Here is a 27,887-nt window from a genome sequence, read left to right as displayed (position 1 = left end):
CTGGATCCACCAGAGAGGAAAGCAGGAAACATGATAGGAATTCTGAATTTGTATAATAGAAATTCCTGTTTCCATCCCCAGGTGAAACATATTCTGTGTCCAAGGGTCACAAGGAAAAGTCTCTGATACTAGAAGTGCTTGGGAGAGAGCTTGGCTTTGGAGCCCCCTCGGGATGCTTCTCCACAGGTCTCAGGGTCTTTGAGAGAATCCCATCTCTGTTTCTGCCTTGTTGTTTCTGGTTATCAAATGACAGTAACCAGGACAAATGAACTTGTGGCTTGGAGCGCTGTCAGCCTCTCCTACACAGTGTGAAGGCCCAGGTTGATGCTGCAGGTGGTTTGGAGCAGGAGGGGAGCCAAAAAGCTGCTGCGTCTGGCTCTGCTCAGCGCCCTGCTCTCTGCTGCCTCGGAGTCAGATTGTGCTTTTAAGTTGGGATTTCCTGTAAGGAAGATCTTGTAACACGTGGTGCACTGGGGTGGACGTGTGTTCTTGCACCTTCTCCCGAGAGCCTCCTTCTTCCAGAACTGGTCAGCAAGAGCAGAAAGAACTAGTTATCCAGAACACTTTTTCCCTGAAATTGGCTCATATGCCCAGGACTCAGTCCTATAAGACATCCAAGAAACCCCACACTCGTGTCTTGTTTCTTACAGAGAGCTTTCCCCAGCTGAGCATCGTGGCTGTTTTCAGCACACAGGGATCCGTCTCGGAAGACTGGATGAGCAACGAGAAGCGTGGTCAAGGTTTTTCAGGTGGCCAAGGCCATGGAAGAGACTAGGATGATCGTTTCTGGGAATGATCTTTCCTCGGCCTAAAGCAATCTTACTTTCGGAAGATGTTTTCTGTCTTTGCTGCGTAATTTGGCATCTGGGCCTTGGGCAGGAGTTTGGGCCTTCCTTTTAAGGCAGGCTCCAACATAATCAGCTCTTCTGGGAGAAGTTCTTGAATTTGGGGATTGTTTTAGGAAGAAATTACAGTTGCCATTTGTCTCCTGAGCTCTCCCCTTGGAATCACAAGTTCCTTAGGAGAGATGTTGTTGGATTTCCACCCTTGGTCGCTCCTTTAGAGCGGCTTCAACTTGAGAGCATTGCGTGGAGCGTCATGTTCAGGAAGAAAGAGCCATTAGCCCCGCTGAGGACTCTGATTGCTCCTTGACTCCTTTCCAAAAGACTTGCAGGTGTTGCTGCTCTTGGTATGAATCTAGGGGTGCCCTAGATTGACCCTGCCCCAGCTCCAGCACATATCACCACCGTGGTTCCTGCATCACCCCTTCCTTCCCAAATACTCACCCCTCCCAAGCACCGTGGCCTCTCTTGGGTTGCTTGCAGTGGGGCAATATAGGCAGTATAGGTGTGTCTGGCTTTTGCTGTTTGCACAAGAGAGAGGCAGCTCCCTCCTCCGCGGCAATGGGGGGACAGGCCTGCGTGGAGGCGGTGGTAAGTTCTGTTCCATCAGAGGGGCAACAGTTGCTCAAGCTCTTCCTTGACATCCGTCCTTCCCTCAGGATAAGTAAAAGTCCCATTCCTCCATGCTGACAACAAATGAGAACAGCTCCTAAGCTGCTTACATGTCTGCTCTCTCTCAACTTTAACAGCATACTTAAGAAAAAAAATCTATAATCTTATCAGGAGTCTTGAAAATCCTATGTTGGGTCTTAATCAGAACAAAGCTGAAACCAGATGGGGTTTCCTGGTAGCTTGTTCAAACACCTGGGCTCTCTCCTTTCTTGCAGCCCACAGAAAAATGTTTCCAAGGGAAAAGAAAATTGGATTCTGACTGTGTTTATATGAAGTTCTGCATCCTGGCTGCTGTTCGCATCCAGGTGGTTTGTCTCTGGGGTGGTCTTCCCTACTTAATAAAAATAATTCAGTGTAGTCCAAGCCAGGTAAAGTCGTGTCACTTTTCACCTGGCTCAGCTCGACAGCAGGGCTGGTGCCCCGGGGCTGCAGGGGACGCAGGTGAGGAGGTACCTGTGGGTGTGAAATCGAGGTGGCTGCACCTCCTCTTACCTCAGCCTGGTCTCAATGCTGCGAGGGGTGTTGGTTCGTGACTTTGGTCCCTGCTTGGTTGTTTCCCTATGGAAGGGAAGCAAGTGAGTTTTTTTCTTTCCTTTCTTTAAAGTAGGAGGCAAAGAGCTGGGCAAAGAGCTCCTCTTCTCTTTAATTGTGAGCATTTGTCGTCTCTCTTCAGGTTATTGTTGAAAAGCCATTCCAGATGAAGCTGCACCTGCTTTTGATAGTGATGCTTGCACATGTTGCATTTGCTTCTTCATTTCCACCTTGCAGCAGTCAACAGTGAGAGTCTCAAGCATGTGAAGCACCAACCTAGGTGTATTATGGGTGGCTGAGTACGCACAGCAGCATGGAGAGCGTTAGGAGGAAAAGAAAAGCTAAACGACATAAAACCACAACTTTGCACATGTGAATTCTGGCTATCCTGTGGTGGATAACCTGTTCTTACCAATATGTGATAGCTACTCTTGATTCAATGCCAGCATTTAAACATCGTTTTCTCTACTTGCAGCTCCAGATTGGACATACTTAGTTCCAAGTTCCAGGTACTTCTGTTAAATCTCATTCGTGTGGAAGTTTTACCCTTGTCTTGCTTTTTTGTTCACCAGGTCATTTGGGGTAGTTTTGTGGGAGCTGCTAACAGGAGAGATTCCCTACAAGGATGTGGACTCCTCTGCCATCATCTGGGGCGTGGGCAGCAACAGCCTGCACCTTCCTGTCCCATCCACCTGTCCAGATGGCTTCAAAATCCTCATGAAGCAAACCTGGTAAGAGCCTTGCTCCCCAGCATCCTGAGAGCTGGCACCAGCTCTCACCAGACCTGTAGAGAACCCAGTGAACCAGAGAACCAGAGAACCCTCGTTTGGTCAGGGTGGGAGTGTTGAGCCCAGAGCACAAGACACTCTGCCACTCTGCACAAGAGCAGTAAGGGCTCCTGCACAGGGCTGTCAAATGCAGATGCTGCAGCTCTCCCTGCTGCCTGTGCACACTTGTATCCCCAGCTAGTGGAGCTGGGCTGCTTGGAGAGGTGGCCCAAGAAACTGTTTCTTCGGGTTTTCTAAGGCTGTGCCCGTGCAGCAGGTCTGGTGGGTCGAGTCCCAAAGCTAGGTCGCAGGCCCCTTCCTCCAAGGTACTAATGGATTTGTGCTGAAGTGGCATTTTATGCAGATGTTCAGTATGAGGCAGTACTGGAGGCTCAAGCTTGTACTGCACCGCCATATGGATGTTTTATTTCATAGTTTTGGCTCTAGTTTGTCAGCAAAAGGATTCAGAGGACTGATTTCTGGTGATTTGCACTGTAGAAGGTCAGGATTAGACAGTGTTATTAACCCTATGTCATGTTAATTACTGGTCTGTTTTGTTCCAGGCAGAGCAAGCCCCGGAATCGCCCCTCATTCCGACAGACACTGATGCACCTGGATATTGCCTCTGCTGATGTGCTGGCCACTCCTCAGGAAACCTACTTCAAATCACAGGTAACTGGAGAATGGCTGTAGCCCGAGAGCACTGGTGTTGGCTCCAAGGGTCTCATTCCAGGAATTGCACTTGTGCAGCAAAGCAATAACCCATGATTTTAGTTCCCTTCTTGAGGGGAAGAAAGCTGATGGGTAAAGTCTTTTACCCAGGCTTTCATAGGCTGAGACATCTGCCAGCTTTTATCAGAAACTCAGCGTTGTCTCCTCCTCGTGTCTCTGGAGACTGCTGACTTCAGATGTTCTGGCCCCAGCTGTTCCTCCTTGAACAGGAAACCAGAAGGATCTGCTGAGAGAGGAAGAGCTGCATTTATTAGTGAGGATGAGTAGGGCAGCAGAAGGACAAAGAGCTGTCACAGAGCAGTGAAGGGACATGGGGACACTTGGGAAAGATCTAAAAGGATGTTCTTAGATATTCCTTTGAGTCCTTCCCAGTTGGCTTCTCCCAAGTTGGGAACGAAGATGAATGAAGAGCGAACCTTGCCTTGAGTATCGAGGATCTGCAGTGTTCAGGGTGTGTGAATGGGTGCCTTTAAAGCTGCAAGAGCAAGGGCTTCAAAGGACAAATAGAGTTAGTATCACCCTAACAACAGTCATCCTGGTAATGAATAGAGATGTGGAATTTTAAGTACCAAAAAAGGGAAGAAAATCTCTTAAAAGATCTTTTGGCGTTTGAGGGTTTTTTATGTATTAAGAAAAAATGCAAGTATCTTTTTTTAGTCAACTAATTGGAAAGACTAGTTGAAAATGCTGGAATTAAATGTGTTGCAGCACTTTCACCCAAATAACTCAGCTAGTGGCACGTTTTCCACATGAATCTGCAATTCCTGCAAAGAATATTACCCAAGAATTTTCCTTTGGAGCAACCAGAGTGCTAAGTGCTTTGTAAATACCTGAGGGTAAATTATTTTCCTAGGCTGAATGGCGAGAAGAAGTGAAGAAACACTTTGAGAAAATTAAAAGTGAAGGAACCTGTATCCACCGGCTAGATGAAGAATTGATTCGTCGTCGAAGAGAAGAGCTCAGGTTTGTGGACAGTCTTTTATGCCTCCTACTTGTTTTTTCCCATCCAGTCTCCTCTTCCTCCTGGCTCCATGCTGAAGTTCCTGTTGGCATTGTTCAAGAACTGCCTACTTTCTTTGGATTAGTTATTTCCAGAGAAGTGAACCTGCTCCAAATTTATCAGTCCATCTAAATTGATTTTGAATATTAAACCAAATTAAAAATGAGAGCATAAAGGTTATCTAAGTGTTGTCTTCCTTGCTATGAATTTGCAAGTAGAGTTGTGAAAAGAGAAAGATAAAATACCAAGTAGCAGCTCTGTGTCAGACTTGAGAAACTAAAGGAAACCTTTTTCAGCCAGTTGTTGATCAGTGGTGCTTAGGCCTGGAAAGCTTCTGAAGGCCACAGCTTTCCATGTTGGTTCAAGATGTCTTATACCACCACACTGTAGTTTCAGAGACATACTGTTTTTTATGAAGTATAAATGGATGAAACTTTCCTTGCTCTTCCTGTAATGTAGGTGGCAAACTTGGCATTGAGAAGGCCTTTTCCTGACTCTTTCCTTGTTCTCCTCTCTTGGTCCAGGCATAGCGAAGTGTGAAATATTGATTTTCTTTTTTTCTTTTCTCTTTTGTAGGCACGCGTTGGATATCCGTGAACACTACGAGCGGAAGCTGGAGCGAGCCAATAACTTATACATGGAGCTCAGTGCAATTATGCTGCAGCTGGAGGTCCGCGAGAAGGAGCTCATAAAGTGCGTATCTCCGCGCAGAACCGACCCTGCAGGCTTGGCAGGGGCACAGAGGGGAATAAACTGGAGCTTCATTTCTGTGTGCTCATGCTTGCAGATTTAGCATCCACATGGACAAGCTTCCAGGGCTAAAGAAAGGGTTGGGAGGTGCAGAGAGACCTGGTAAGATTAGACTACTGCAGACCACCTTGTGCACACCCAGTGTTTACCAACTGAGAGAAATGCACCTTTCCATTTGGTGTTGGTATCCTTTGGCCCCTTGGTAGAGAGAAACACAGAATATTCAGAATGTTCTAAGTTATTTTCAGAGGAAAGGACCTAGCTGAGCACCCAGCTGTAGCTGTGAAACAGGCACGATGCAGGCTCACATGGAGCTCTGCTTCTTCCAGCAGGAGCTGCAATTACATAGAGAAGAGAAAGCTGATCTGATTTGTTCATTTGTTTTGTTTTCTTCCTCAATATTTCAGGAGGGAGCAAGCAGTGGAAAAGAAGTATCCTGGGACTTACAAACGCCATCCAGTCAGACCAATAATCCATCCCAATACAGTGGAGAAGCTGATGAAGAGGAAAGGGGTCTCCCATAAACCAGGCAGCCAGACTAAACGGTAAGAAGTGACAAGTCAGTCACTTCTGTAGATCCCCACTGAGTCAAGCAGGCGACTTGCATCCCTTTGAGACTGGTGTCAACTCGGGACAGGCCAAAGTACTGTTCTCTCTTGAGCCTGATCTGATCCTCAAAACCACAATTGGTTCATTTTCTTAAGGGAAAAGGTACAAATCCCACCTTTCCTTTTAGATGGAGAGTTTTCTGGAACCACTTGGTCAAGAGAAATTTTTCCAGGGTGCTGATGTTCTGGCAGGAGGTATCTGATGTCTCCTGAATTTCTTACGGTACTAGCAAAGAGCAGTTAGCTTGTCCTTGACCTGGGTATTAGTCAGCAGAACAAGGGACTCTGGAAATCAGCCACTCCTTGGGGAGGATGGATTTGTTGCCCAGGAATTAAATTGGGATTCAAGATGTGTGAATTCATTGTCCTTTCAGCTTGTTTCTCTCTGCATGACTTTCAGAAAGCGAGATACTGTGGGATTTTTCAGGGGAGCTGAGGATCCTTCTCCTCCCTTTTTATGGGATTTCTAGGAGTTGCTGGTTAACAGTGAATAATTACTTTTGAATTAATATTCATATATGCATCTGAAATGAGCAGGCTGACACAGCGGGTTGGGGCCTTGAGGGTGATATATGTATATGGTAAGAGATGCGTCCTACACCAAGGTCTTAGGCATAGGAGGAAGTTATTTTGGGAGCAGATCATCAAAGTAAGGATGAAGTAGAGGAGGAGCGTGTGGGTCGGGTACTGAGAAGGGCAGCAGCAAAGTGGTGTGAGACATGATGGGCTGGACAGAAAGGACAGCGAGTGGAGAGATCAAAAGAAACTGAAAGCAGAAATAGATTAGAGAAGGCAAAGTGACTGCAGCTGCCTCTTCATCCTGCTTCCAGCTGATGTTACCTCTTAGTTCGTGGGTTAACGCAGAGCTTTTGCTGCCTCTCTCAGGCCAGATCTGCTGAAGTCAGAGGGCATACCCAGCACAGAAGCAGCATCCAATGGTTCCCCAGTCTCAGGAAGCCCCAAAATGTCAACGCCGGGCAGCAAAAGCCGCTACCGCAGCAAGCCCCGTCACCGCCGAGGGAACAGCAAAGGCAGCTACAACGATTTTGCAGGGATCTTGAAAAACCAGCCAGTGCAAGATGATGCACCCCCTCCTCCTCCTCAGAATCACTCTCATCACTCCGGTCTACAGCAGCAACACGGTCAAAGCCATCCCCATGGCCATCACTCGCGGCTTCATGCCCACGGACAGGATATCGCCAACTGCGCAAACAACTTGAGGTACTTTGGCCCCGCGGCGGCGCTGCGGAGCCCTCTCAGTAACCACGCGCAGAGGCGGATGTCCGGCTCCAGTCCCGACCTCATCTCTGCCGCCATGGAAGCGGATTGCCGGAGGAATCTGGAGGGCAACGACGGCCAAGCCGAGCACTGGGAGTGCTGCCAGGCAGAGCCGTACGATTCCTGCCTTCAGTGCAGGCAAGACGACGATGGGGAGGTGCAGACGTCTCTCGAGACGGGCATCGAGCGCTCGCAGTCTCCAGCTTGTGTTTCCCGGTATGAAAACGCGCAGTTTGTGGAGAAGCTGGAGGATGAGGCGGCGGCCCTAGGCACTCCCCAGCACATGGCCTCTGCGGTGCTCGCCTGCAAAACGAGACCCCTCCAAAAGGTGAGGATGGAGCAGAGATCTTGGAAAGCGAAGTGTCCTCCCCGTGTGGTGTAGGCTGGTATGTGGCTGTGGGATAGCGACAGAGCCATGTGTCACAGTGCAGGGAAAAGGTGAATGTCAGAGCAAGAGAATGTTTTGGATGCAGAATGGAGAAGGGCATGGGGTGAGATACAGGCTGATTCTGAAGCGGGAACCAGGAGTTGGCAGCTTAGGACAGGATTAGATGGAGGAAAAACAAGATGTTGAATCTGGGCTTGGATGGAAGGAGGAGAATAAAAGGCCATACTGACTGAAGCAGCAAATGGCACAAAACTCAGGTTTTCTAGTTAATATCCACCAGAAGATGTGCCACCCCCTGTCCTGCTTTGTGATGGCTTCACGTAGGAGGGGCTGAAGTGGTAAAGCTAGGAGTGCTAAATCAGCTCAGTTCATGTGGATTTCAATGTGGTCCTGATTACTTGCTTTGCTTCTGTAAAAATACAGACAATTATGTGCACAGTGCCTTCCTAAAGCACTCCAGCGTATTTCGAAGCGAAGCGCTCCAAATTTAGGAATGGCAGCATTGAAACCACCTGCAACAATCCCCATGTAAGAAGTCCCTGTAAGTTCTTACTGTGAAGAAAGTTCTTCTCTCATCTGGACTTTCAGTCTGTCAGTGCAGTGACCTGTGCTGGGGAAGCAAGGGGCAGCCCTGTAGTTGCATGTTTGTTCTTTTACACAATCAACCTTCTTGTCCTTGTTCCCTGCCAGAGCGGTGATGACTCCTCAGAAGAAGAGGGAGAAGTCGACAGTGAAGTGGAGTTTCCTCGTAGACAAAGGTGAGCAGTGAATTCACTCTAGTCTTTCTTTGGTGGGACAAAACTCAGAACTGCCACAGCAGCGTTGAGAGGTGGAAGGTGCCGGCACAGGAGCAGTCACATTCAGTGGGTCCCATCCGTCGTCGTCGGTGATCCTGCCTATTGACTTGCTGTCAGCTTGGCCACATTGGGTTAGCGAGGGTTGATATTACTGAGTGGATAAAAATAAGCTGTTTTGTCCCCAGATTCAGCCTTCCTGGATGCTGGTAGCCTTTGTAGGCTCTTTCAGATGTTGTTTATTAGCTGTTGCTGCAAGGGGCTGATTACAGTACCTCTGTAGTGGGATTCGAGTCGGATTCAAGAGCAAGGCAACAACACAAAAGATTAAATTTGGTGATCTTTCCTATAGAAAAATAGACTCGAGGAAGAGCTCCTGCCTCAGCATCTGTAATAACGGCTTCAGCAGTCCTGTGCTCAGAGGTTGTGGCTTTGTTGCAGCAGCTTTATGAAAACTGCCACTCAACAGGCAGAAACAATGTTGTGGGCAGACGGGTGAGGGCTTGTTAGGAAAGGAGCGGAGAACAGAACAAAGCCTCATCTTTGGTTGTAAACATCCGTGGCCCACCTGCAGCTTGAATCCTGACCGTCACCTTGCTTGCTCAAAGCCCATAGGCAGTTTGGAAGGATACTGAGAAGGGTGATAAGGATGGTTAGAGATGGCTTCTAGAGAAGAAGCTAAATGGATTAGAAATCTTTGTCTAGGAGCAGGGGAAGGGGTAATGAAATTGTGAATTATGTGGAGGAAGTCAACTTCCTCCTGTTCTAACTAGAGCCATGTAGCGAATAAAGCAGTCGGTTCAAAACTGAAGAAAAAAAAAAAAAAAAAAAAAAAAGGAAGTGTTTTCTCTATCCAGGACTCTGTCAAATGCAGGGCTTGTTGTCAAGGGATGCTGTGGAAACTGAAATATAAACAGGTTAAAAGTGTTAAATTTATGGAGTATTAAATTTATGGATCAGCCGATGGCTGTTGAGCGCCGTGGTGCCAGTTCAGTCTTCAGCTGAGGAAGTCGGTTCTGCTGATTGCTACAAAGCAGGAAAATGTGCCAGGAGAAAGCAGGCTCTGTCTGCGCACCCTGTTCTCGTAATCTCCCTGATTATCTTGGGAAAAAGAGCTGAAAAAGAGGAATGTGCATCAGGGAAGATCAGCTGGTATGAACATGCACCAGAGAATACTGAGCAAGATGGATGAAAATAAAAATGCATGTCTTAAATTAAGTCATTCAAAGGGTGATAGATTCCCTTAGCTCCAAAACATGAGGGGCAGCCTTGCGCTTGGCGGTGCTTTTGCTTCCCTGCCTTGCCCATGGGTTGGGACTTGGCAGTTGGGAACGGGTCCATCTGGCAGGAAGAGGCACTTGGAGGGCTGGAGAACCTTTCCTAGGGATAGGAGGTGTTCTCCACTGGAGACACTTGGAAGGACCCTGCCCTTGAGCTGGAGCAAAGCAGCAGCCGGAGCATTCCATGCCCAAGAAGTAGGGACAATGGGACAGAGCCACTCGGTATCTAGCACGCGCTTAGGGCACTGCCAGTGTCGTGTGGGTTTTGATGTGCTTCACGAGGGCTTGGAAGAAAGCTCCTTTCCCCCTTGCTGCCACCAGAAACAGCGTTCCTTGTGCTCGAACAGCAGCACTGTGAGCTCTGCGCGCGGGCAGCAGCGGGAGACCCCTGCACCGAGAAGCTGGCCATGGGCAGAGGTTCATCCAGGGTTGAGTAGGCACCATGAATGGGGACAGTCGAGGCCAGCAACCTCTGGGTGTCGCAGGCAGGGGAGCCTAACAGAGCACACAGGAAACTGCTTTAGGTTTGCAGGCAGGGGCACCGTGGTACCCGCTGACCCGCTGTCCTCCTTGCAGACCTCACCGCTGCATTAGCAGCTGCCAGTCGTACTCGACCTTCAGCTCCGAGAACTTTTCTGTGTCGGACGGAGAGGAGGGCAACACAAGCGATCATTCAAACAGCCCAGACGAGGTGGCCGCCAAGCTGGAAGACGAGCTGGCCGAGAAGCTGGAGGACATGTTATCCCAGACGCCAGAGATCCCCATCGAAATCTCCACGCAGTCCGACGGGCTTTCCGACAAAGAGTGCGCCGTGCGGAGAGTCAAGACTCAGATGTCTCTGGGCAAACTTTGTGCAGACGAGCACAGCTGCGAGGTGAGTGGTGGGCTTTACAATTTCTGCTCCTTTCTATTCAATAATTAAAAAAGAAAAGCATACGGAAAGAAATGAAAAAGCCAGAAAGCTGGAATTCCACCTAGGAAGTGGTATGGCAGATGGGCCGCAGTGAGGGGACTGCTTAAATAGCTGGTCTGTCTTGTGCTTGGCCACACGAATGGACAAAATAAGCACCAGCTAAGCTGGACATGCTTTGCTGTTCATCTGAGTGAAATACTGGGAGGCCATTGGATCTGCAGTTGCATTAAAGGAGATTGAGAAGTAGCAGATGAAATAGATAATGAAATGGGAGACACACAAGTGTCCTGCCTCAGTGTTCTGCTATCAGCCTTGCTGACAGACCTGAAATTTCTTTCCTTTTACTGTCTTTCAAGCTTTTGGAAGTGAGGAGGGAGGAAGGCTCCTGCACCATCTTTTGGTACTTCCATCTGTGCATTGATGGCGCAGATATTTTTTGGCCCTAGAAGTGTCCTGTGGAGCATTTTGGTAACCAAACACTGCCTTAGAAGGCCTGACATGTGGTGACTGTCACGCTTTCAACCAGACCCTCCTCCAGAGGAGGGAAGGGGCCTGTTTTAGGGTTCCTGTGTGTTGCCAGCATCTCCTGTGTGCCGGTGACCTCTCGTCCTCGTGCTGGTGGTGGCCTTTCCCGGTTTCCTGTTATGGGCGGGGACACTGTGGTGCATCTACACTGCAGGAAAGTTGCTCAGAATGTCTCTTTATTCCTTTTGCTTTGCAGAACCCGGCACAGTTTGGAGAATCAGACTGTGACTCTTCCGAAGGGGAGTGCTCTGATGCCACGGTCAGGACCAATAAGCCCTGCAGCTCTGCTACTTGGTAATACAGATCTCCCCCAAAGCTTCCTGATACTGGCATTTTGATTTCCCCGAGATTCCACTTCATTCCCCTTCACCACACTTTACAGGAAGAGAAGATGCTTCTCCTTCCCACCCCAGGAGTGATTTGCAATAACCCGAATCTCTGGAAAAAATGTCCAAATGAAATTAATTCTCTTTGAGCATTTCAATCAAGAATGGCAGGGATGTATTTTATTGAATAATCTAGTTACTGTAACATGGATATTTATTTTTTTGACATTTTAACACTTTTTACTGTAAAGAGTGGATTGTATTTATAGACACACAGACTTGTTGCAAAAAAAAACAAAAACAAAAACAAAAAAAGATCAGAAAGCAAGCACACTACGGAGAACATCCCAGGAGTCCTGCCGGGACGGCATCGTGTACGAGTGCGGGGGATTCTCTTGCTGCTTTCACAGGGGACCAGGCCTTGTGGCCCTGAAGATTGGCAAACAGATCAAGAAAACAAAACCACGCAGTCTTAGCAAATGAGGAAGCATAAAGAGACCTTACCACAAGGTAACCTGTGAACAAAGCGTGTTCAGTGTAACCAGCTGGGTCATTTTTTTATCAGAAGGTGGATGTGTTCCTGGAGAAAACTGGTACTGAGGTGCTAACATCCAGGGTCTTCTGAGTCACTACATCTCCAGGAATGTAATAGTGGGTTTTATTTTGTTTCTTTTTTTTTCTTTTTTTTCCTTTTTTTTTAAATCAGCGTTACGTTGTGAGATCCTGCAGGTGTATTCTAACCTCGTCCTCTCGAGAATTGGTCTAAGAGCACTTCTTAACATCACCCTTGCTTCCCCCCGGCAGCGTCGCTCCCCAGTCGAGTGCGGCGACCCCTTCAAGCTGCAGCGCTGCCATTTCCGAGTTTATTCCTCCTCTTCCCACCTGCCTCTTTCAGTCGGTTGGAGAAAAATCAATCAACTGGGTGTTGGTGAAGTGAGGGCAGCAGGACAGGACAGTCAGTGTCACCCGTGACAGCATCAGAAACCAACGGAGAGTGCGGTGAGGGGGAAGACGGGGAATGGCCGGCCCGGACACGAGCAGCGGCCCCGCTCCGTCTCCTCATTCCCGTGTGTTCTCGGAAGCGTTGGCAGCCGCCTGCCCTTCGTGTTGGGCTCCGTGTGGAAAACGAGGTGCGCGGGGAGTCTCGATGGTGGCCGGGGTGGCACTCACGGGTGCCCCAGGGGCTCTGTTTCCCACCTCAGCAGGTCAACGCTAGCATGGCCCTGGTGTGCGCCGTGGGCAGCGGAGACAGATTTGTTTTCTGGTAGAACTCATAGTGCCTTCCCTTCAAACACTACTCGTCTAAATCAACCTGCAAAGAGAACAAACCCTAGAGCGTCTCCCCCTCCTTAGCTGACACCCCCACCCTGCAAGGAGCTTTCGCTCTGCCCTTGCTCGCGCGTGGACCACGGGCAGGTACTTCTGTTGCTTTATTTGTTTACATTTTATGTTAAAATATTGGTTTGAATTTAACTGTGGTAATTTATAGCCTCACGGCGCAATGAAGGAAAATGTCTTATACAGAGAGCAGTATTGTATGAGTTAAATTATCCCATATTTTTAAATTTTTGTAGCTGGCCTACACACAGATCTTAAGTTATGATGTTATTTTATTATTTATTATCGTTTCTGTAGATCAGAAGGTTGGCTTCACTGCTAGCGCGGCTGTAAGCCGGTGGCACGCGCCTGCGGTGCCCGGGGGACGGGAGCGGGGCCCAGGGCCGCCACCAGCCGCCGCCTCTCGCGCTCCCCAGGGATGTGGAGAGCCCCGCGGGGCGGGCGCCGGGGCCAGGACGCTGCCCTTTGCTCGCGGTTGCTGTCAGAGTTGCTGGCCCCCGAGGTGCTGGGGGACGGAGGGCAGCCTGGAGTAGGAAGGCGGTGGGTAATGAGGCTGCTCCGAGCCCGTTTCACATTCCCTCCTCGTCCTTCCTCCCCCAGGGCTCTTGGCGGCCGGTGCAGCTTCGCGGTTGCGCTGGGGTGGACGGAGGTGGCAGGGGCTCTGCTCGGGAAGCTGGAGGTGAGGGTGCAGGAGCTGGCCACGGAGCGCTGGAGGAGAGGGCTGAGCCCCCATGAGCGCCCGCCGGGCCCTGCGCCACACGCGCTGCCGCTCGCGTCAGGCCCAGCCACGCTCCGTCTTGGCGCTTCCCATGCCCAGCTCCTCGTGCTGCAGCTTCCTGCCTTGCTCCCCATGGCAGCTGCTGCCACGCAGCTTAGCCCGAATCGCAGCCGGCCGGGATCTCTGTCCGCGGTGCTGCCCGGGCGCTGCCGCCGCCGTTCCTGGCGGGACGGGGCCCAGGTGCCCCATGCAGCCGCATCCTCCTCCTGTAACCGCTCACGCGCAGGGCAGAGGCAAACTGTGGGTTCCCTTTCTGGCATCCTGGCTCCCCTGCTCCGGTTCTCGTGGCTGCTGCCAGCTCCTGAACACTAGCCTAGATTTTCTCCCAGAGCTGAATGTTGCCTTCCCCACTGTCGTGTTAAGTAACCATTTCATCTCGGCCCAGTCCAGTAGTGTTCATCTCTTCCCTGCTCTACGGATTCCTGATACAAACTTGATTTTTTTGTATTGAACAGTGTACAGTGATGGAAACAAGAATGACTATCAAAGCAAACAATGCATGGAATAAAAAGCCAGTGTAACTTCAATGCTTCTCTTGCTGGTTTGATGCTGGGGGGACGGTCTGTGGTCTGCTTGGGGATAAAGCCACCAACCTGCCTGATACCTAATGCCCATGGGTGGCAGCAGACAGCATGTTTTGAGTTGCCTGGTGCTGAGCTCAGCTGAGCTCTATCTCCTCGGCGCAAAGGCTGAGTGGGGCACACGTAGCCTAGGGAGCACCTGGGTGTCCCTGGACCTTTGCTCTTGTCCAAGGAGCAATACCGCTGTGCAAGCAGATACCAGAATGAAAGATAGAGGCGCTCTGCAGCAGGCCCCCAACACGAGAGTAGGTGGAGAACATCATCTTGCTGCAAGCGCTTACACACAGCTGAGTCATGGGAAGTGTCTCTGCCAGAGCTTGCAATAGCTCTCCTGGAGACAGACAAACAACAGGACCTGAAATCTTGCTATTTTTTTTCCCAATTGGGTGATTATATGTGGGTTTTTTTTTTTTTTTTTTTTTTTTTGCATTTTAGGCTAAAAAAGCTGAATACTTTTGGGTGCGAGAGGGCTGAGGGAGCTAATAAGGGCAGACAGGAGGTGGGAACTGCTGCCATGAGGATGACGGGGATGGACAAACAGCCCCGGCTCCTGCTGCACTGCCCAACAGGACTCCCTGGTGCTGCAGCTCCCAGGCGCCCGCAGGAGCAGGGGGCAGAGGAAGAGCCCCGGAGGCTGCTTGGGCTCTTCCTCCCCACAGGGCCACTGTGCCCAGGGCAGCTGCACAGGGGGAGGCAGAGGGACCCGGCCTGCAAGAGGGAGGTGAGGGGCAGGGACTAAGGCTGCTGATCCCCCTTCCTGAAGGGATCAGGCTTTCTTCCCCCCCTCATTAACAACGTTGTAAGCGGGGCGGCAGCACTGCTGAGCACATGGAAGACGCAGGCTTACATAAGACACAGGCACTGTAGCTAAAATGTTCATAAAGCCCCTGTATAACTCACAGGGTGCATACAGACATAGTTACAATTTAAAAGCAACCTCCTTGCACCTCCTCTCAGAACAAGAGGTGTAAACACGGTGCGTGGCCCGAGTCCGAGGCGGCGCAGAGCAGCCCAAGCGGAGCCCCTACGAGGGGAGAGCTGCAGCTCCTGGCAGCCGGCCCCCCGCAGCCTTCACGTGCTCTTTTTGCCATTGACCAACAGAGCAGGCTGGTCCGTCTCCAGTTTCAGGTGCTTCTTGCCATATCGTTTGATGAGGGCCCCAGGTACGAGTGCCACCAGTGCCATGGCCAGCAGCTTGAGCAGCGTGTCCCAGGAGAAAATGGCATCCAGAGAGCTGATCTGCGAGAGAATGGCACCTGTCTGCACACAGATGAAGTTATACGGCGTAAGACCTGGAAGAAGTGGAGCGAGAAGGCCGGTCAGCATCCCCCTTACCTCCCTGCGAGAAGTCAGGATTAGTTCAACCCTCCCTACCCCTTCTCCTAGGTCAGACACAGGTCTGAGATGGCAGGAGGTGGGTCAAAGCCCTGCTCTGCCTCCCCGTCTCAGCAATGCCAAGAGCCACCCTGGACCCTTACCAATGAGGACAGAGAAGAAGAACTGCACCACGGGGATGTTTACAATGGGGGCTGAGAGGTTCAGGAACCAGTTTGGCGTCATGGGGAAGAGCCTGAGGAAAAGCAGGAAGAAAAACAAGCAGCTCCTGTTCTCCTCCACCTGCCGAGGGAAGCGACCCGCGTTAGGGCTACGGCAGCACAGGCCGCATCACCGGAGGCCTCGCCAGTGGCTGCACTCACCTTTCCCTGCAGCGCGGCCACTTGCCGCGGGAAGTAGTGCTCCAGCAGCCCCTTCCCGAAGGCTCCGGAGAGCAGGTAGCACAGCGTGGCTCCCGCGGCGGCGAGCGCCGAGCAGAGCGCCAGGCCCACCCAGGGCCCGAAGAGGGCTCCGGCCAGCACGTTCTGCGGAGACACGGCGGGCTGAGCTCCGCGCGCGCTGCCGCCGCCCCGGGCCGCCCCCCTGCCCGGGCCGTACCAGGAGGCTGGAACCGGGGATGGCGAAGCTCTGCTTGTAGAGGTAGGCGGCGCAGAACAGCAGCAGCGCGGCGCCGCGGTGCTCCCGCTCGTAGCGCCGCAGCGCCTCGGCCGCCTCGCGCAGCTCCTGCACGTCCGACGGGAAGCGCAGCGGCCTGCGGGGGAGCCGCGCCGGGAGTACCGGGAGTACCGCGAGCAGCGCGCGCCCCCCGCGCCGCTCCCGCTGCACTCACCTGTCCGCCGGCCCCGCGCTCAGCCGCGCCGACAGCAGCCACAGAGCCGCCGTGGCCGCCGCGAACACGAGCAGCAGCGCCGCGAGCCGCAGCCACGGCCCGCGCGCCGCCCGCAGCCCCATGGCGCCCACAGCGGCACCGGGGCGCCGCGCACGCGCGGGGCGGGGCTCGAGGCCGTTAGGGGCGGGGCGCGGCCGCTAGGGGCGGGGCGCGGCCGTTAAGGGCGGGTCGCGGCTATTAGGGGCGGGGCTCGCGGCCGTTAGGGGCGGGGCGCGGCCGTTAAGGGCGGGGCGCGGTCGTTAAGGGCGGGTCGCGGCTATTAGGGGCGGGGCTCGCGGCCGTCAGGGGTGGAGCTCGCGGCCGTTAGGGGCGGGGCGCGGCCGTTCGCGCTGAGGTGGTGGCATGTCGGCTGCGTTGCTGCCCGTGCCTGTCGGGAGCCGCGACCCTGCACGTAAGCGCCGGTTAGCGGGGACACCGCTCGCGGTGACCGACGTCCCCACAGACGTGATGCCTCCCCCCTCAAACGGCGTTAAACCCCTAGTCCGTCGTGCCTGTTCCTCGTTACACCGAGTCCCCTGGGAACACGAGGTTTTATTTGCGCCCAGCGCTTCCCAGCAGTGCCTCGTGGCTCCCCAGCGGGTGGTCACAGCCCTGTGTGACTAGCCCTGGAGCCCATCGGCCTTCCGGCTCTGCAGGGGAAGCGCAGTGGGAAAACATCCAAGCTGTCCTCATTTCTGGTGTTGGGTCTGCATGGAAGATGCTCCGGAGCATGAAGGTGAGTGCCGTGATCCTGCCACGGCGGGAGAGCCCGGCCGGGCGTCAACGCTCTCCCTCACAGGGAATGGGCTGGAAGGTTGTCCTGGTGTTCTCCAGCAGCACCAGGTCGTATCTGCATAGCTGAGCTCTGCATCAAAAACCATAATGAAAGATTTGCCTTTTGTTTGTTTGTTTGTTTTTCCTCTCCTAGTTAAGCTTTCCAGGTTTCTATGGAATAAGGAAGGTTTGCAGAGCACGTGGCAGGCTTCTGAGGAATGAAATCCCAGCAGGATGGAGGTGCTTCAAGTGCATTTCCATTCTGCTCCATGTGCAGGAAAAGGGAGCGCTGGGAGGAGCAAGGTTAGGGCAAGGGTACAGCCCTCAATTCACTGCAGAGAAACTTAACTCTTAGTATTTATCTAAGGTCAGAACTTAGTTTCTTGACCAAAGGTTAAAAGGCCAGACCACATTCTGCAACTTCTGAAAGCAAATTTTGCTTTGCAATAGGTGTTCAAATGTGGGGTTTGTGTGCACCTGTGAAAGGCAGAAGGTACTCAAGGAGTGCATGAATTACTAAGTGTGAAATAAATGTAATTCTTCTGGACTCAGCTAGGCCAGGACCCGAGGACACTCACTTACTTCTGTCTAGTTTGACTTGCTGTTCTCTGCTTACCTTTCGGGATTGGTAATCGATCGTAACCTCATTCGGAGGACCCGGAGCTTGAACTTCGGGCCAATGACGGATCCAGTGGAAAACGTCAAGGAAATTCTCTGTATGTTTTCGAGATCTTGGTCAAAACCAATTAGCAGAGGGATTTGGTTGTACTGCTGAAAGGCTGCAGTTGCTCTAAAGATAAAACACACAAGGTGACAGAAATTCACTGGGGAATTAGAAAGTGCTGGGGAAGGAGGACTCAGTTATTCACAGGGCACAGCACTCTGGTGCCGTTTACTCTGGTCCCTAAGCGGAATCTTCATTGCAATTCTGCCTTGACCCGGGGGGGCTAGAGCCAACCGACACCAAACACAGCTGTCCAGGTGGCCTGGGTATGGTCACGGCTCACAGGGCTGGGTTTTGCCGTCATTTGGGCTCGCTAAGACTTACGGAATGACTTTAGATTCTGCTTTCTTCCCTGTTTCATCAGCCAGCAGAACGCTGAAGGTGCCTCTCCTGGTATCTTTGTTCCACGTAACAATATCCAAGAAGTAGTGATAAACTGTGAGGTGAGGGAGATAATACAGTAAGGAAGATGCGCCTGTCCTGGCCCATCTCCATTCCAGATGGGCAGGCAGCAGCCACCAGCCATATTTCTAAAATATTGCCTGGGGATGGTGCCAATAGCGACTACCTGTCTCTCCTCCACTGTTGCTGAAGGAGGCAGGACACAAAAATCACTTCCCAAATGTACTCACTGCAAAATGGCTCTTTGTCTGCCGTGTCAAAAAACAGGCTAGTCCCCAAGGGACTCGGTTGTGTGAAATAGCTCTTCCATCTATCGGCGTAATAACCTAGAGATGACAGCACAGACAGGAAGCAGGAGGTTACTGTGTGGGTATAAAAGCAGTTAAATAAGTGAAAATGTAAAGCAGGTGTTCAGGAATACTCTGTTGCTTTTCAGCTGCAAGGTAGTACTGGAAAAATACTCCTGTGCACCGTACACTTATGCAATTTTAATTCTATTTGTGTAACTAGAGCCAACTCTGTATCTAAATATATCTGGTTGCTTATCACTTATTTTAAGATTCATCTTTCCTCACCTCTCCTAGCTCTGGTCAAGAAGTCTTTTGTGGTCCAGAATGAAAATAATCTGCTGAGCTTTAAAAGCTCATTTCTAGAAGTGCCAGGCATCGAAATTTTTGACATGAGAGTCTGAAGCTGTACTGTCCACCCAGCCAGGGACTCCGCATTTTGCTTTTCTGAGACTTGCCTCTCTGCCATTCCTCTCATAGTCAGAATTGGGTGGGTGGTGCTGAAAATTTCTTAGAAAAGATTATATTTTAGCAGGAACGTGCCCTTATCCCTCAAAATCTGCAGCTAATGGACTTCAGTTCACTGCTGCTGTGGCTTCTGCCCAACGATACCAAGTCTCGCTGTGGCGTGTCTAGCTCTAGATCCTTTGTGTGTGGATTTCTCTCTCGGTTATCGTGTGATGTGACCATACAAAGAGCAGGGGAACCTCTCGGGCCTCTCTTTTGCCTGCAGAGAGGCTTGTACCTTGCAAAATCAAGGAGAAATCATCCCCCAAACCACAGTGGTAATAATGTAGATGCTTTGGCAAAGCACAATGTTAGTTTAGTCCCTTAGCAGAATATTTGTCGCAGTCACATAGAGGGATTAAAAGTTAGAGCAGGCAGCTGCCTGAGACACGAGTATTCCCGTTCCCTGGATTCACACTTGGCATCTTCCTTACCGAGGATGGGGCACGGCAAAGGCCAGTAAGTTTTGCAGCTGGTGCATTCGCCCTTCCGGTAATTCCCGTACGAGTCGCATGGGTACGCAGTGATATTGCAGCTCTTTTTCAGGGATGATATGAACAAGAAAACAGACCTCTGGTGGTCACATTTGAAATACTGCAATCCTTAATGGCAGAGAGAGGAGAAATATTTCATAAGCAACCCTCATGCTTCAGGAGAACACATTAATTTACTGACCAAAAAGGACACACCAGTGGGCAGCCACAGAGCAGATGAAAATGGGAAGCGCTGGGCTGTGGTGGAACAGTAAATAGGCACCAGCCTCCTCCTCTAGTGCACTCAGCCCTACCAACATCTACTTTAGCCTTCCTCCTGTCTACTTTATTTTTTAAAAGTGTTCTCGCTCCTGCTGTTCCTACAGCTCCCTAGGCTTCTGCCATAGATCCTGCTCCACCTCAGATTTTGTCTTCTCTCTAAGCCCAGGCATGACAGTGGGATACTGCGTATCTTTGGCACAGAATGTTGCAATTTCCATGTTCCAAGAGCAGCAAAATAAGCGAAGCCCCTTTCCCTATGCATTTTTGTTCCAGGGCAGGTTTCTATTTATACTCATCACCTCAGTGCCTCTTGTGTCAGGGTGCCGCATCACTGCTGGGAAGGGATTGCTTTTGTGCCTTTCCAGAAAACTCTTCTTATATATTTTCTAGGAGTGATGATATTTCTGTGGCCTTCTCCTCCTTTTCCTGACCGGAAATATTTTGTCAGTGTTTTTGCAATTCAGGGCTGAATTAATTACCAGAAAATATTGTCTGCGGACAGCCTGGCTGGTCAGTGCCGCCGTTGGGGTAGAAGTCTACATGGCCTAGGACTTCTCCGTAACCTAGTCCTGGCGAAAGAAATACGGAGGGAAGGGTTTATTAAACCATAAAACACAGGAAAAAAGAAACATAAGAAACCAAGTGGAATAAAACAACAGTTATTTAGCTCTCGGGTGCCCGGGTGGGAATTGTAATGCCGTTTGCCCATATATTCCTGGAGTCTTCGGCTTGTTTCCACAGCACTGGGGGTTCTGTCCTCTAGCTGCGCTGGCCACACGGAGCTGCTGGGCTGCAGGACAGCGTGTTTGCAATGCAAGCGCAGCGGCGGTGCCGGCGGGAATCCTGGCCACGGAGCGAGCAAGGAACCCCCAGGACAGCACAGCCCCGCCGCCCCTGCGCTCCCCATCCGGCTCTAGGCAAGGAAGCAAGGTGGCACTCACCATCGGTGTCCGAATGAATGACATCAACAAACTGCGCGTCCCCAGGGTCTAACCTCTCGCTGGGCAGCTTCCCTCTGTACAAAGGGCCTGCTGGGTCGAGGCCTGCAATACGGACCCGTGTGTGTGGCCCAGCTCAATGCCGGGCAGCCGCATCCCGAGTGGAAGGAAGGACTTACCGGTGATTCGGCCGAGTTTGCCCTCATACAGCTGGCCCACGAAGCCAGATATGTGCGCTCCCAGGCTTACCCCTAGCAGGTGGAAGGAGTCCAGGGATGCTCCCGCAATCTGCGATTTGAGAATACCCAGGATCATAGATGAAGGTGTAAAAATGTCAAGATGAAATAAATAGAACTAAAAAATGCATAGAGGTGGAAATTCAGCAGCCTTCAGCTGTCTTTAAACACTTCCTTGTGGCCTTTTGCATACTGTACTTTATGTCATATTCTGAATCTCTAACTTACCAACATTTCATCGATAAGTCTCTTCAGAATCTCAGCAACTTTCCTGCAGTTTCTGGAAGCATTGCTGTATATGAGAGTTGTTGCCCCTCGGTTCCAGTCCACAAGGACGATGTTCATGTCTTCCGCAGACAGCAGGAGATGGACCAAGTCGGGGATCCAGAGCGGGGGAGAGCCCGTGAGGCGGAATCCATGGATAATGAAGGTGGTTTTCTTGGTTACATCCAGATACTTGGAGGCTGTTGAGTTGAGCAGTTCGGCACAGTGTGGGTTCTGCCTGGTGTAGAGCATTAGCTTCACGTGCAGGTCTGTCCCTATGAAAGCGCTGCCCAGGCTGAGGCTGGTGAATGCAGGACATGGCTCCTCGGCACCTGCAAAGAGCACAGAGTGGTGAGCCTGGCGCCAGCGCCAGGAGACCTCGGCCGGGCACCTTCCTGCCTGCCAGCCCTGCCCAGGCTGCAGTGCGAGCTTTGCAGGCTCCCTGAGCTGGACTGCTCTCCTGCTCTCCACCGTGTTGTGGCTAGAGTTACCCTGAAAATTAGGGAGTTTTGCCACATTGCGACAAGGCCCCACACTGCAAACCAGCACCTGCTGCCGAAGAGTGACCATGTGGCTGCTCGCTTGACTCAACCCTGTATCATTAACATTTCTTGTGGAAGTTTCATGTGGAAGGGACTAGGCTCTGGCACTTGGGCTTTATCCTCAATTTTCCATAACTGCCTTGCAACACGTGTGCCCTGCCAGGGTGCCTTGGTGTTCGCCTGTGCATTATTTACACGTAACATCCATCCCTCCCAGAAAGGGCTCTCTTGAGATTTAATGGCTGTGCTGCTGTCATGGTGTCTCAAGTTGGGAAGCTGAACATCATCCAGGGGAAATTTCTGAGAACCCTTTTGAGGAGGGGCGTTAGCAGTTGCTGTATGGCTTTGAGAGTAGGCCCAGATGCTGTGGACACGCTCTAGGGAGGAGAGGTGGCTGTGTTTTGTTTCTCAGGCACCGCAGCCCGGAGCTGACACGCTCTGCGGGGCCCTGCTGTTGTGAGGGACAGCTCAATGCTTCATTTGCACTTGCAGACGCCGGGTGCCATTGCTAGCCATGAATAGGAGCCCCTTGACTGCATGGGAAATGTTACTGGTGCTGCTTTATACGGAGCTGGAGACCTCCTGAACTTTTCTAACTGCTGCTTCACGTGGTGGTCTTGGCCTTCGTTGGTGGCTTTTTCTGCAGGCCACCAGCTGAGCCTTCAGAGTCCAATAGCCTCCAACAGGGCAACGGCCGTGAATCAGAGCCCATCTCCTGACAGGCGCCGCTTCTGGAGGCCCTTCCAGGTTTTGTAGCCTCACAGTCCTCCTCACCCGCCCTTTTTGAACTTGGGCAGCAAAAATTGTTCAGCCTGGATTGCTAGAGATCTGCCAGACCTTTGATGCTACAAGGGCAGCGCAGTAGGTGGAAGAGGCTTAGAAAAACCTACGAGTGTAAGCTGTGCGTAGCTGTACCCTAAATGATACATCTGTCACAATTTTACAAGGAACTTCTCTCCTCCTATGGAAATCGGGGACATGGAAGTGATATGGAACTCCCGAATAAATGTGGATAGGCAAAGAGGATGTTGCAGTTAAGTCCAACTGGATATTTTAAATTGCTATCATAAATTCAGGAATACATTTTAATAATTGAAATCCATGGAGCCCTTCCTGCATAAGCCTATGGTAAAATCTGAAAAGCGAGATGAGAGCAGAGGAAACTGCATTCGCAGCCAGGCCCTCATTGAAACCAGTGCCTTTCGATCAGCAGGCTCTGCTCCTGTAGTACTTTGAGCAGAGTTCCTGGGGACAACGTGACTGCACGAGTACGGGTGACCGAGGCGCCTGTCCCCTGCTCTGCCAGCTCTGCCCCCGGTCTGAGTGCCCAGACGCTCCGGAGAGACTCAGTTCTCCTATTAGGCTGCTTATCCGCACGTCTGGAAGTAACTAGCAGAAAGAGGCGATCATTTCTGCAGACATACGTCAATATGCATAGTGCTCTCAGCGACGCGCCTCTAGGCACTACTGTAACATGAAAAAAAAAACTATTATATTTTTGATTAATAACTAGATATTGGTTTAGTTATTGCATAATGTTATTGTAGAGTATTGTTAATCATCTTTACTGCCACCTAAGCAGGCAGAAATGCCAGGCAAGAATTATTCCTACATGGTACAAGATTGTACTCATTGCTTAATTTGTTCCTATAGCTCCTGCACTGTGTGGAGACTCGCTCAGGGGAATAGTTAGTCACCAGAGCAGCCCAAACCTTTGGGTAAAGAAGAGCTTTTGAGGAGCTCGTGAGCATTTGCTCATTCCTACCACAGGAAGCGTTTAAAAAGCCTTGTGGCATCTGCACCAAGTGTATGAGATTTATTTTGATTAACCAAATGAGGTCAGTGCTAATTGTGGGGGAACCTGCCAACCTCTCTCTGGCAGGTTGGTGCAGATCCTAGGCTCCTCCAGCACGAGGTAGGAAAACTGGCACATGGGGACAGCTGGTTATGCTGGCTCTGCTCCTCGTCCTGATAGCAACAGCGAATGTTACCCGAATGGTTGGCGGAGTCTAGCTCCACCGGGAGCTCTGATGAGGCAACGTACTGTGATCAGCTCTACAACCAAACAAGTGAGGTGGAAACCAACCAGTGACCCTTCAATCTCCTCCTAGCCCTGCCTTGACCATCTGCTTGCTGGACAGCCCCAGGCAATTTATTTTTCTCCCTCTGCTCAGTTTTCTTACGTATAATGTAGGATGGTAAATGCTAATTTCCTGTGCAAGGTGCTCTGATATCTTAGCCCTCTTCTCCCACCTCTTGTATGGTCTTCATTATTTGACTGGGTTTCTTTTGGTGCCTTTTCACACTTTTTTTTTTTTTTAAATTATTTCCTCTTTCCACAGTTCCTACTGCATATTCATCAATCTATGCAAAAATGAAACCTCACAATTTTTCCAGGGACCTGTTGAAATGCTAGTCTGTACTTCTAAGAATACTGTATGTTTTCTGTTTTGTTTTCAATCCTGTGTGTTTTCCTTACAAAGCAGAGAGCTGTAACATGACTAACCAAGCAACTTGCTCCCATGTGGCTGCTAACAGAAGGCAGTATGTTTGTTTATTACTATACAGAATTATTCTTGATGGGGCTAGGAGGATATCAAATGAAGTTATGTGTTTATGAATGCTGATTTATCCTTTGCAAAACTCACTCTGAAGCCCTTTGTGTTGGTCATAGAAGACACTGCTGGCAAGAAATGGTTCTTCTCTGAATATTTCAAAGCACATTTTCAGTGTAATTATATAATACTTATATAAGAAATGTTTGCAAAGTGAGGAAAAGAGAATAAAAAAGACTTCTAGTTTTATAATTGGATAGCACTCATGTGACCAGTATAGTTTGCTTTTCCAAAGTAAATAGTAATAGTGGAAAAGCCCTGCACAGAAGTTTTAGAGGATAGGTATGTTAATGCAAAGCACAGAAAACGTTTTATCTGACAAAAATATTCAAAGCAAATGGTTGGTTTCCTACCTGTTTTCACCCCCCACAAAAGGTAGATGAATGTGATGCGCAGCCTCAGCATATGGACTTCCACGTGGAACTTCTGAGGGCAAAAAGTTTTAAAGCTCCCACTGTTTCTTTAGGATGAATAGTTGTCTCCGGCAACAACTTGCTCTTTTTTTTTTTTTCTCTCCTCTCTCTTCCCTGCAATGGTAGGTGTGGTGAAAGGAGGAAGTCACCAGCCAAGAACTGGAGGCCAGTTTTTAGTTATACACCCACAGCTACTACTTCAAAAAGGGTGAGGCACCATCTATCCTGACAGGATTCCTCATTTTAAATATGGTTTGCCCTGGGCAGTGGCTTATCAAAGACACAAGTGGTTTGGTAACATACTGTAAGCAGCACTTTGAATAGATGTGTTGAAATTAAGGAAATTATTGCACGTCTGTCTCTTGCAAACAATGCCAAGGGCAGCAGAGAAGGTAGTTGTTACCGCTCACCTGATACCCATCTGGGCAGGGCCAGCACTTGTTTCTCAGCTCCCCAGTTGGGAGCAATCAGGATGTTCCCCACATTCCCACAGCCCCTGGCTCTCCTGCACTCTGGCTCTCCTGGCCTGACATCTTCCCCTCTTCCAAGTCCGTGATCGGAGGTGGAAGGCAGATGTGACTGCGCTGCGCTGTGACAAAGTGAAGGTACGAGTGTCAATTCAGCCTGTGTCCCTGTTGGTGGCCAGCTGCTGCCAGCAGGGTGACATTCATACATCTGGCATCCCTGCTGGAACCTCATGAATACAGTCCGATTAAGAAGTGCTGTTTTCCTTCCTGGGTGGGAGATCCAGGATGGTGGATGAAAAGGTAGAAAAGGGCATCTGAGTCAGAGCTGGAAGAGCTAATGACAAAACTGGGAAAAAGAAGGGCAGGGAGTGAGGAAGGGGAGAAAGAAGGCAGAGAGTAGAGATGGACAGAAGCTGTTCCACGTGTTTTATGACTGGTTGTGGCTGCTTTGCTTAATGTTTTCAATGTAAATTCTTCTAACCTGTGCCAGGGAAGAGGGGGAGGACCAGAACCATCTCATTGAGCACAGGTGACACCTCCCATTGCTGATTCCTGGGTTAATCTCCATTTCCAGCTGCTTTGCATTGGTGCTGCTTGTCTGATGCTTAGGCTGCCTGTGCCACGGGCACAGGGGCGCGGCCAGCAAGGGTCTGTCTGCCTCGTCCTTGTGCAGCTCGGCAAGCCCTGCACTAAACTGCAATTCCACTGCATACTCACAAAGGCTAAAGTTGGGCTCTGATAATATTCAAGAGGATAAACACTTGAGAAAGGACACCAGAAAAACTCCTGTAGAGTCTGGAAGCTGTAAGTTCAAGGATTTTTTTTTTTTAACTTTTCCTGATGCACTGGCAAAGCAAAACTATTTGAAATCTTGTTTTTCTTCCAAATCCTTTCTCAATTTCTCTACTACTAATCCTAAACTGTCAAAATATTTTCTCCTTAGCAAATCCTGCCAATGACGTGAAGGAATCAGTCCAACAACAGTGAAACACACAAGATGAGCAGAAGGATTTTGCTAATTGCAAAAGACATTTGAGAATCGGAGAGGAAATGGGAGAAGGCAGGCGGAGGCCCTTGCCTATCTTCTCTGTATAAAACGAGGTAATATCTTATGGCCTAAGCTCAGCCCCACTTGCTTCCTCCCTGCCTTGCTCCCACCAGCTTTCTGATTCTTGGCCTGTGCAGAGGCTGAACATGTTTTCCAGGCAGTGGGATGCAAGGCAAACCCCTTCTTGGTGTATAAGGCCCCGGGAAAGGCACCTCTGGCTCCATTACCTGTGCCCCTGCTGTGGTTGGTATCATGCAAATTAATAAAATAGGTGTCGTAGGCCTGTCTGTAAGAGGAGGTGACAGTTTCATGGCTTCCCATGTGAGACAGCTCATTCACGTGTCTCTGAAATAGGACAAATACGCTGCCTTTAAGTAACTATTTTAGTGCAAATTAGACTGTCTGATTACAGCATGCAGGCTGGCAGGCACACTGAGGATGTTCCCCCAGAAACGCCGTCCCTTCTGGCACCCTCACCTCCCGAGGGAGGTCAAAGCGAGCTCCCCTCCATTACATGCAGTTTCGGTTCCTTTCCTGCTATTAACCAGTCCTATACAACATCCCTCAGTCAATGCTAATTAAAGATGGTAACCACCCCATTTTAGGGGCTTTTTTTTTTTCTTTTTTTTTTTTTTTTGCACAGTGAACTCTTAAACGAGCCCCCACAGTTACACAGGAATCTTTCTTGGGCCATAGGCCTTTGCAGCCACCAATGCTTTTGCCATGAGCTTTGCAATGAATGGACAACTCCAAACAATAGAAATTATTTCTTTGATTGCATGTAGAAAACAAGATCAGAATCAGCACCAACTTAAAAACAAGTTAACAGAAGATATGAAATAATTGTGTGTAAGAAGGCAAAACATTCTGATACCAGCTCTGAAGTTTCAGGTATCCATAATTATTTCACATTGATTATAGATGCACTTTAAACTGTCTTCCATCACTGTGAGTAGAACAGTTAACTGAGTACAAGGCTGTTTCAGAAGCCTTGTTCCTCCTTAGAGAAACTACTGACAGCCCTGCTTAGCTGAGAACAATTTCTGTGTTGCCTTCATGCACTCATTGCACCCAGTCTCAGTGATTCGCTAGTTTCCTGTGGGGGGAACGTTTTCATGCAGGTACTGGAGAGCCAGATCCGTCCACTTCATTTCTTGCTCTTTCACAGACTCGGTTGTGCCACCGTTGTCCTGTTCTGGTTCGGGAAGCTCATTCTGAGAATGGAAAAAAGGGTACAGCGCACTTAGTGCGCCATAAACTTCCTGGGAAGAGGCGTTCGTAGTTACCGAGCCTGCACACCGATAAACACCCACATGCCCCGCGAGCCGGGCGGGGGCACCTCGGTAACAGCCCCTGTGCACGCTGACGGCCGAGAGCTCCTCCAGCGGCCGGGCTGGAGGGGGCGCGCCCTCCCGGGACCCCTCCCTTCGCCTACCAGGGGGATGGCCACGTCCTCGTAGGGCAGCTTGTCCTCCCGCCACGCGTCGTCGATGAGGTCCAGGATCCTGCCGTCCCGCTGCACCTCGCTGTCCATGCCGCCCGCGCGCCGCCCTTAATGGCGCCCGCCGGGCGGCCTCGGCGCGCGCAGCGCGCACGCGCAGCCGCCCTG

The 27,887-nt window shown here is 50.5% G+C and overlaps 4 protein-coding genes across 5 annotated transcripts in view; 1 reads left to right on the top strand and 3 right to left on the bottom strand.

The window, feature by feature from the left end:
• MAP3K13 (mitogen-activated protein kinase kinase kinase 13) overlaps positions 1-11,632 on the top strand; it is a 46,739-nt gene extending 35,107 nt beyond the window's left edge. For both annotated transcript variants that reach the window (XM_088530274.1, XM_088530273.1), the window contains 9 exons: positions 2,618-2,776; positions 3,376-3,484; positions 4,398-4,507; positions 5,121-5,237; positions 5,702-5,839; positions 6,788-7,508; positions 8,259-8,326; positions 10,219-10,516; positions 11,277-11,632. In XM_088530274.1, coding sequence (XP_088386400.1) covers positions 2,618-2,776; positions 3,376-3,484; positions 4,398-4,507; positions 5,121-5,237; positions 5,702-5,839; positions 6,788-7,508; positions 8,259-8,326; positions 10,219-10,516; positions 11,277-11,378 — 1,822 coding nt within the window. In that variant the 3' untranslated portion in view covers positions 11,379-11,632. The remainder of the gene's footprint in view (positions 1-2,617; positions 2,777-3,375; positions 3,485-4,397; positions 4,508-5,120; positions 5,238-5,701; positions 5,840-6,787; positions 7,509-8,258; positions 8,327-10,218; positions 10,517-11,276) is intronic.
• Positions 11,633-15,138: 3,506 nt separating this feature from the next.
• TMEM41A (transmembrane protein 41A) lies at positions 15,139-16,390 on the bottom strand. The gene is made up of 5 exons (XM_088530195.1): positions 16,268-16,390; positions 16,036-16,189; positions 15,801-15,962; positions 15,582-15,720; positions 15,139-15,395 (listed from the first exon to the last, which is right to left on the bottom strand). Exons 1-5 carry the CDS (start codon positions 16,387-16,389, stop codon positions 15,175-15,177), a joined length of 798 nt encoding a protein of 265 aa, XP_088386321.1. The 5' UTR covers position 16,390; the 3' UTR covers positions 15,139-15,174.
• A 696-nt stretch (positions 16,391-17,086) lies between these two features.
• Positions 17,087-25,247, bottom strand: LIPH (lipase H). Its single transcript, XM_010221012.2, has 10 exons — positions 24,704-25,247; positions 21,158-21,525; positions 20,873-20,981; positions 20,697-20,798; positions 20,235-20,324; positions 19,435-19,602; positions 18,437-18,532; positions 18,129-18,240; positions 17,697-17,870; positions 17,087-17,171 (listed from the first exon to the last, which is right to left on the bottom strand). Exons 1-10 carry the CDS (start codon positions 24,753-24,755, stop codon positions 17,087-17,089), a joined length of 1,356 nt encoding a protein of 451 aa, XP_010219314.2. The 5' UTR covers positions 24,756-25,247.
• Positions 25,248-27,319: 2,072 nt separating this feature from the next.
• ANAPC13 (anaphase promoting complex subunit 13) lies at positions 27,320-27,819 on the bottom strand. The gene is made up of 2 exons (XM_088530194.1): positions 27,714-27,819; positions 27,320-27,492 (listed from the first exon to the last, which is right to left on the bottom strand). Exons 1-2 carry the CDS (start codon positions 27,810-27,812, stop codon positions 27,367-27,369), a joined length of 225 nt encoding a protein of 74 aa, XP_088386320.1. The 5' UTR covers positions 27,813-27,819; the 3' UTR covers positions 27,320-27,366.
• Between the last annotated feature and the right edge of the window lie 68 nt (positions 27,820-27,887).

The sequence above is a fragment of the Tinamus guttatus genome, unplaced genomic scaffold (assembly GCF_059628265.1).
Source record: "Tinamus guttatus ecotype Peru unplaced genomic scaffold, ASM5962826v1 Tinamus_guttatus_pri_ptg000364l, whole genome shotgun sequence".
In the NCBI taxonomy this organism is placed as follows: Eukaryota; Metazoa; Chordata; class Aves; order Tinamiformes; family Tinamidae; genus Tinamus; species Tinamus guttatus.
The sequence above is the reverse complement of the archived record's forward strand: the minus strand, read 5'-3'. Positions and strand labels throughout refer to the sequence as shown.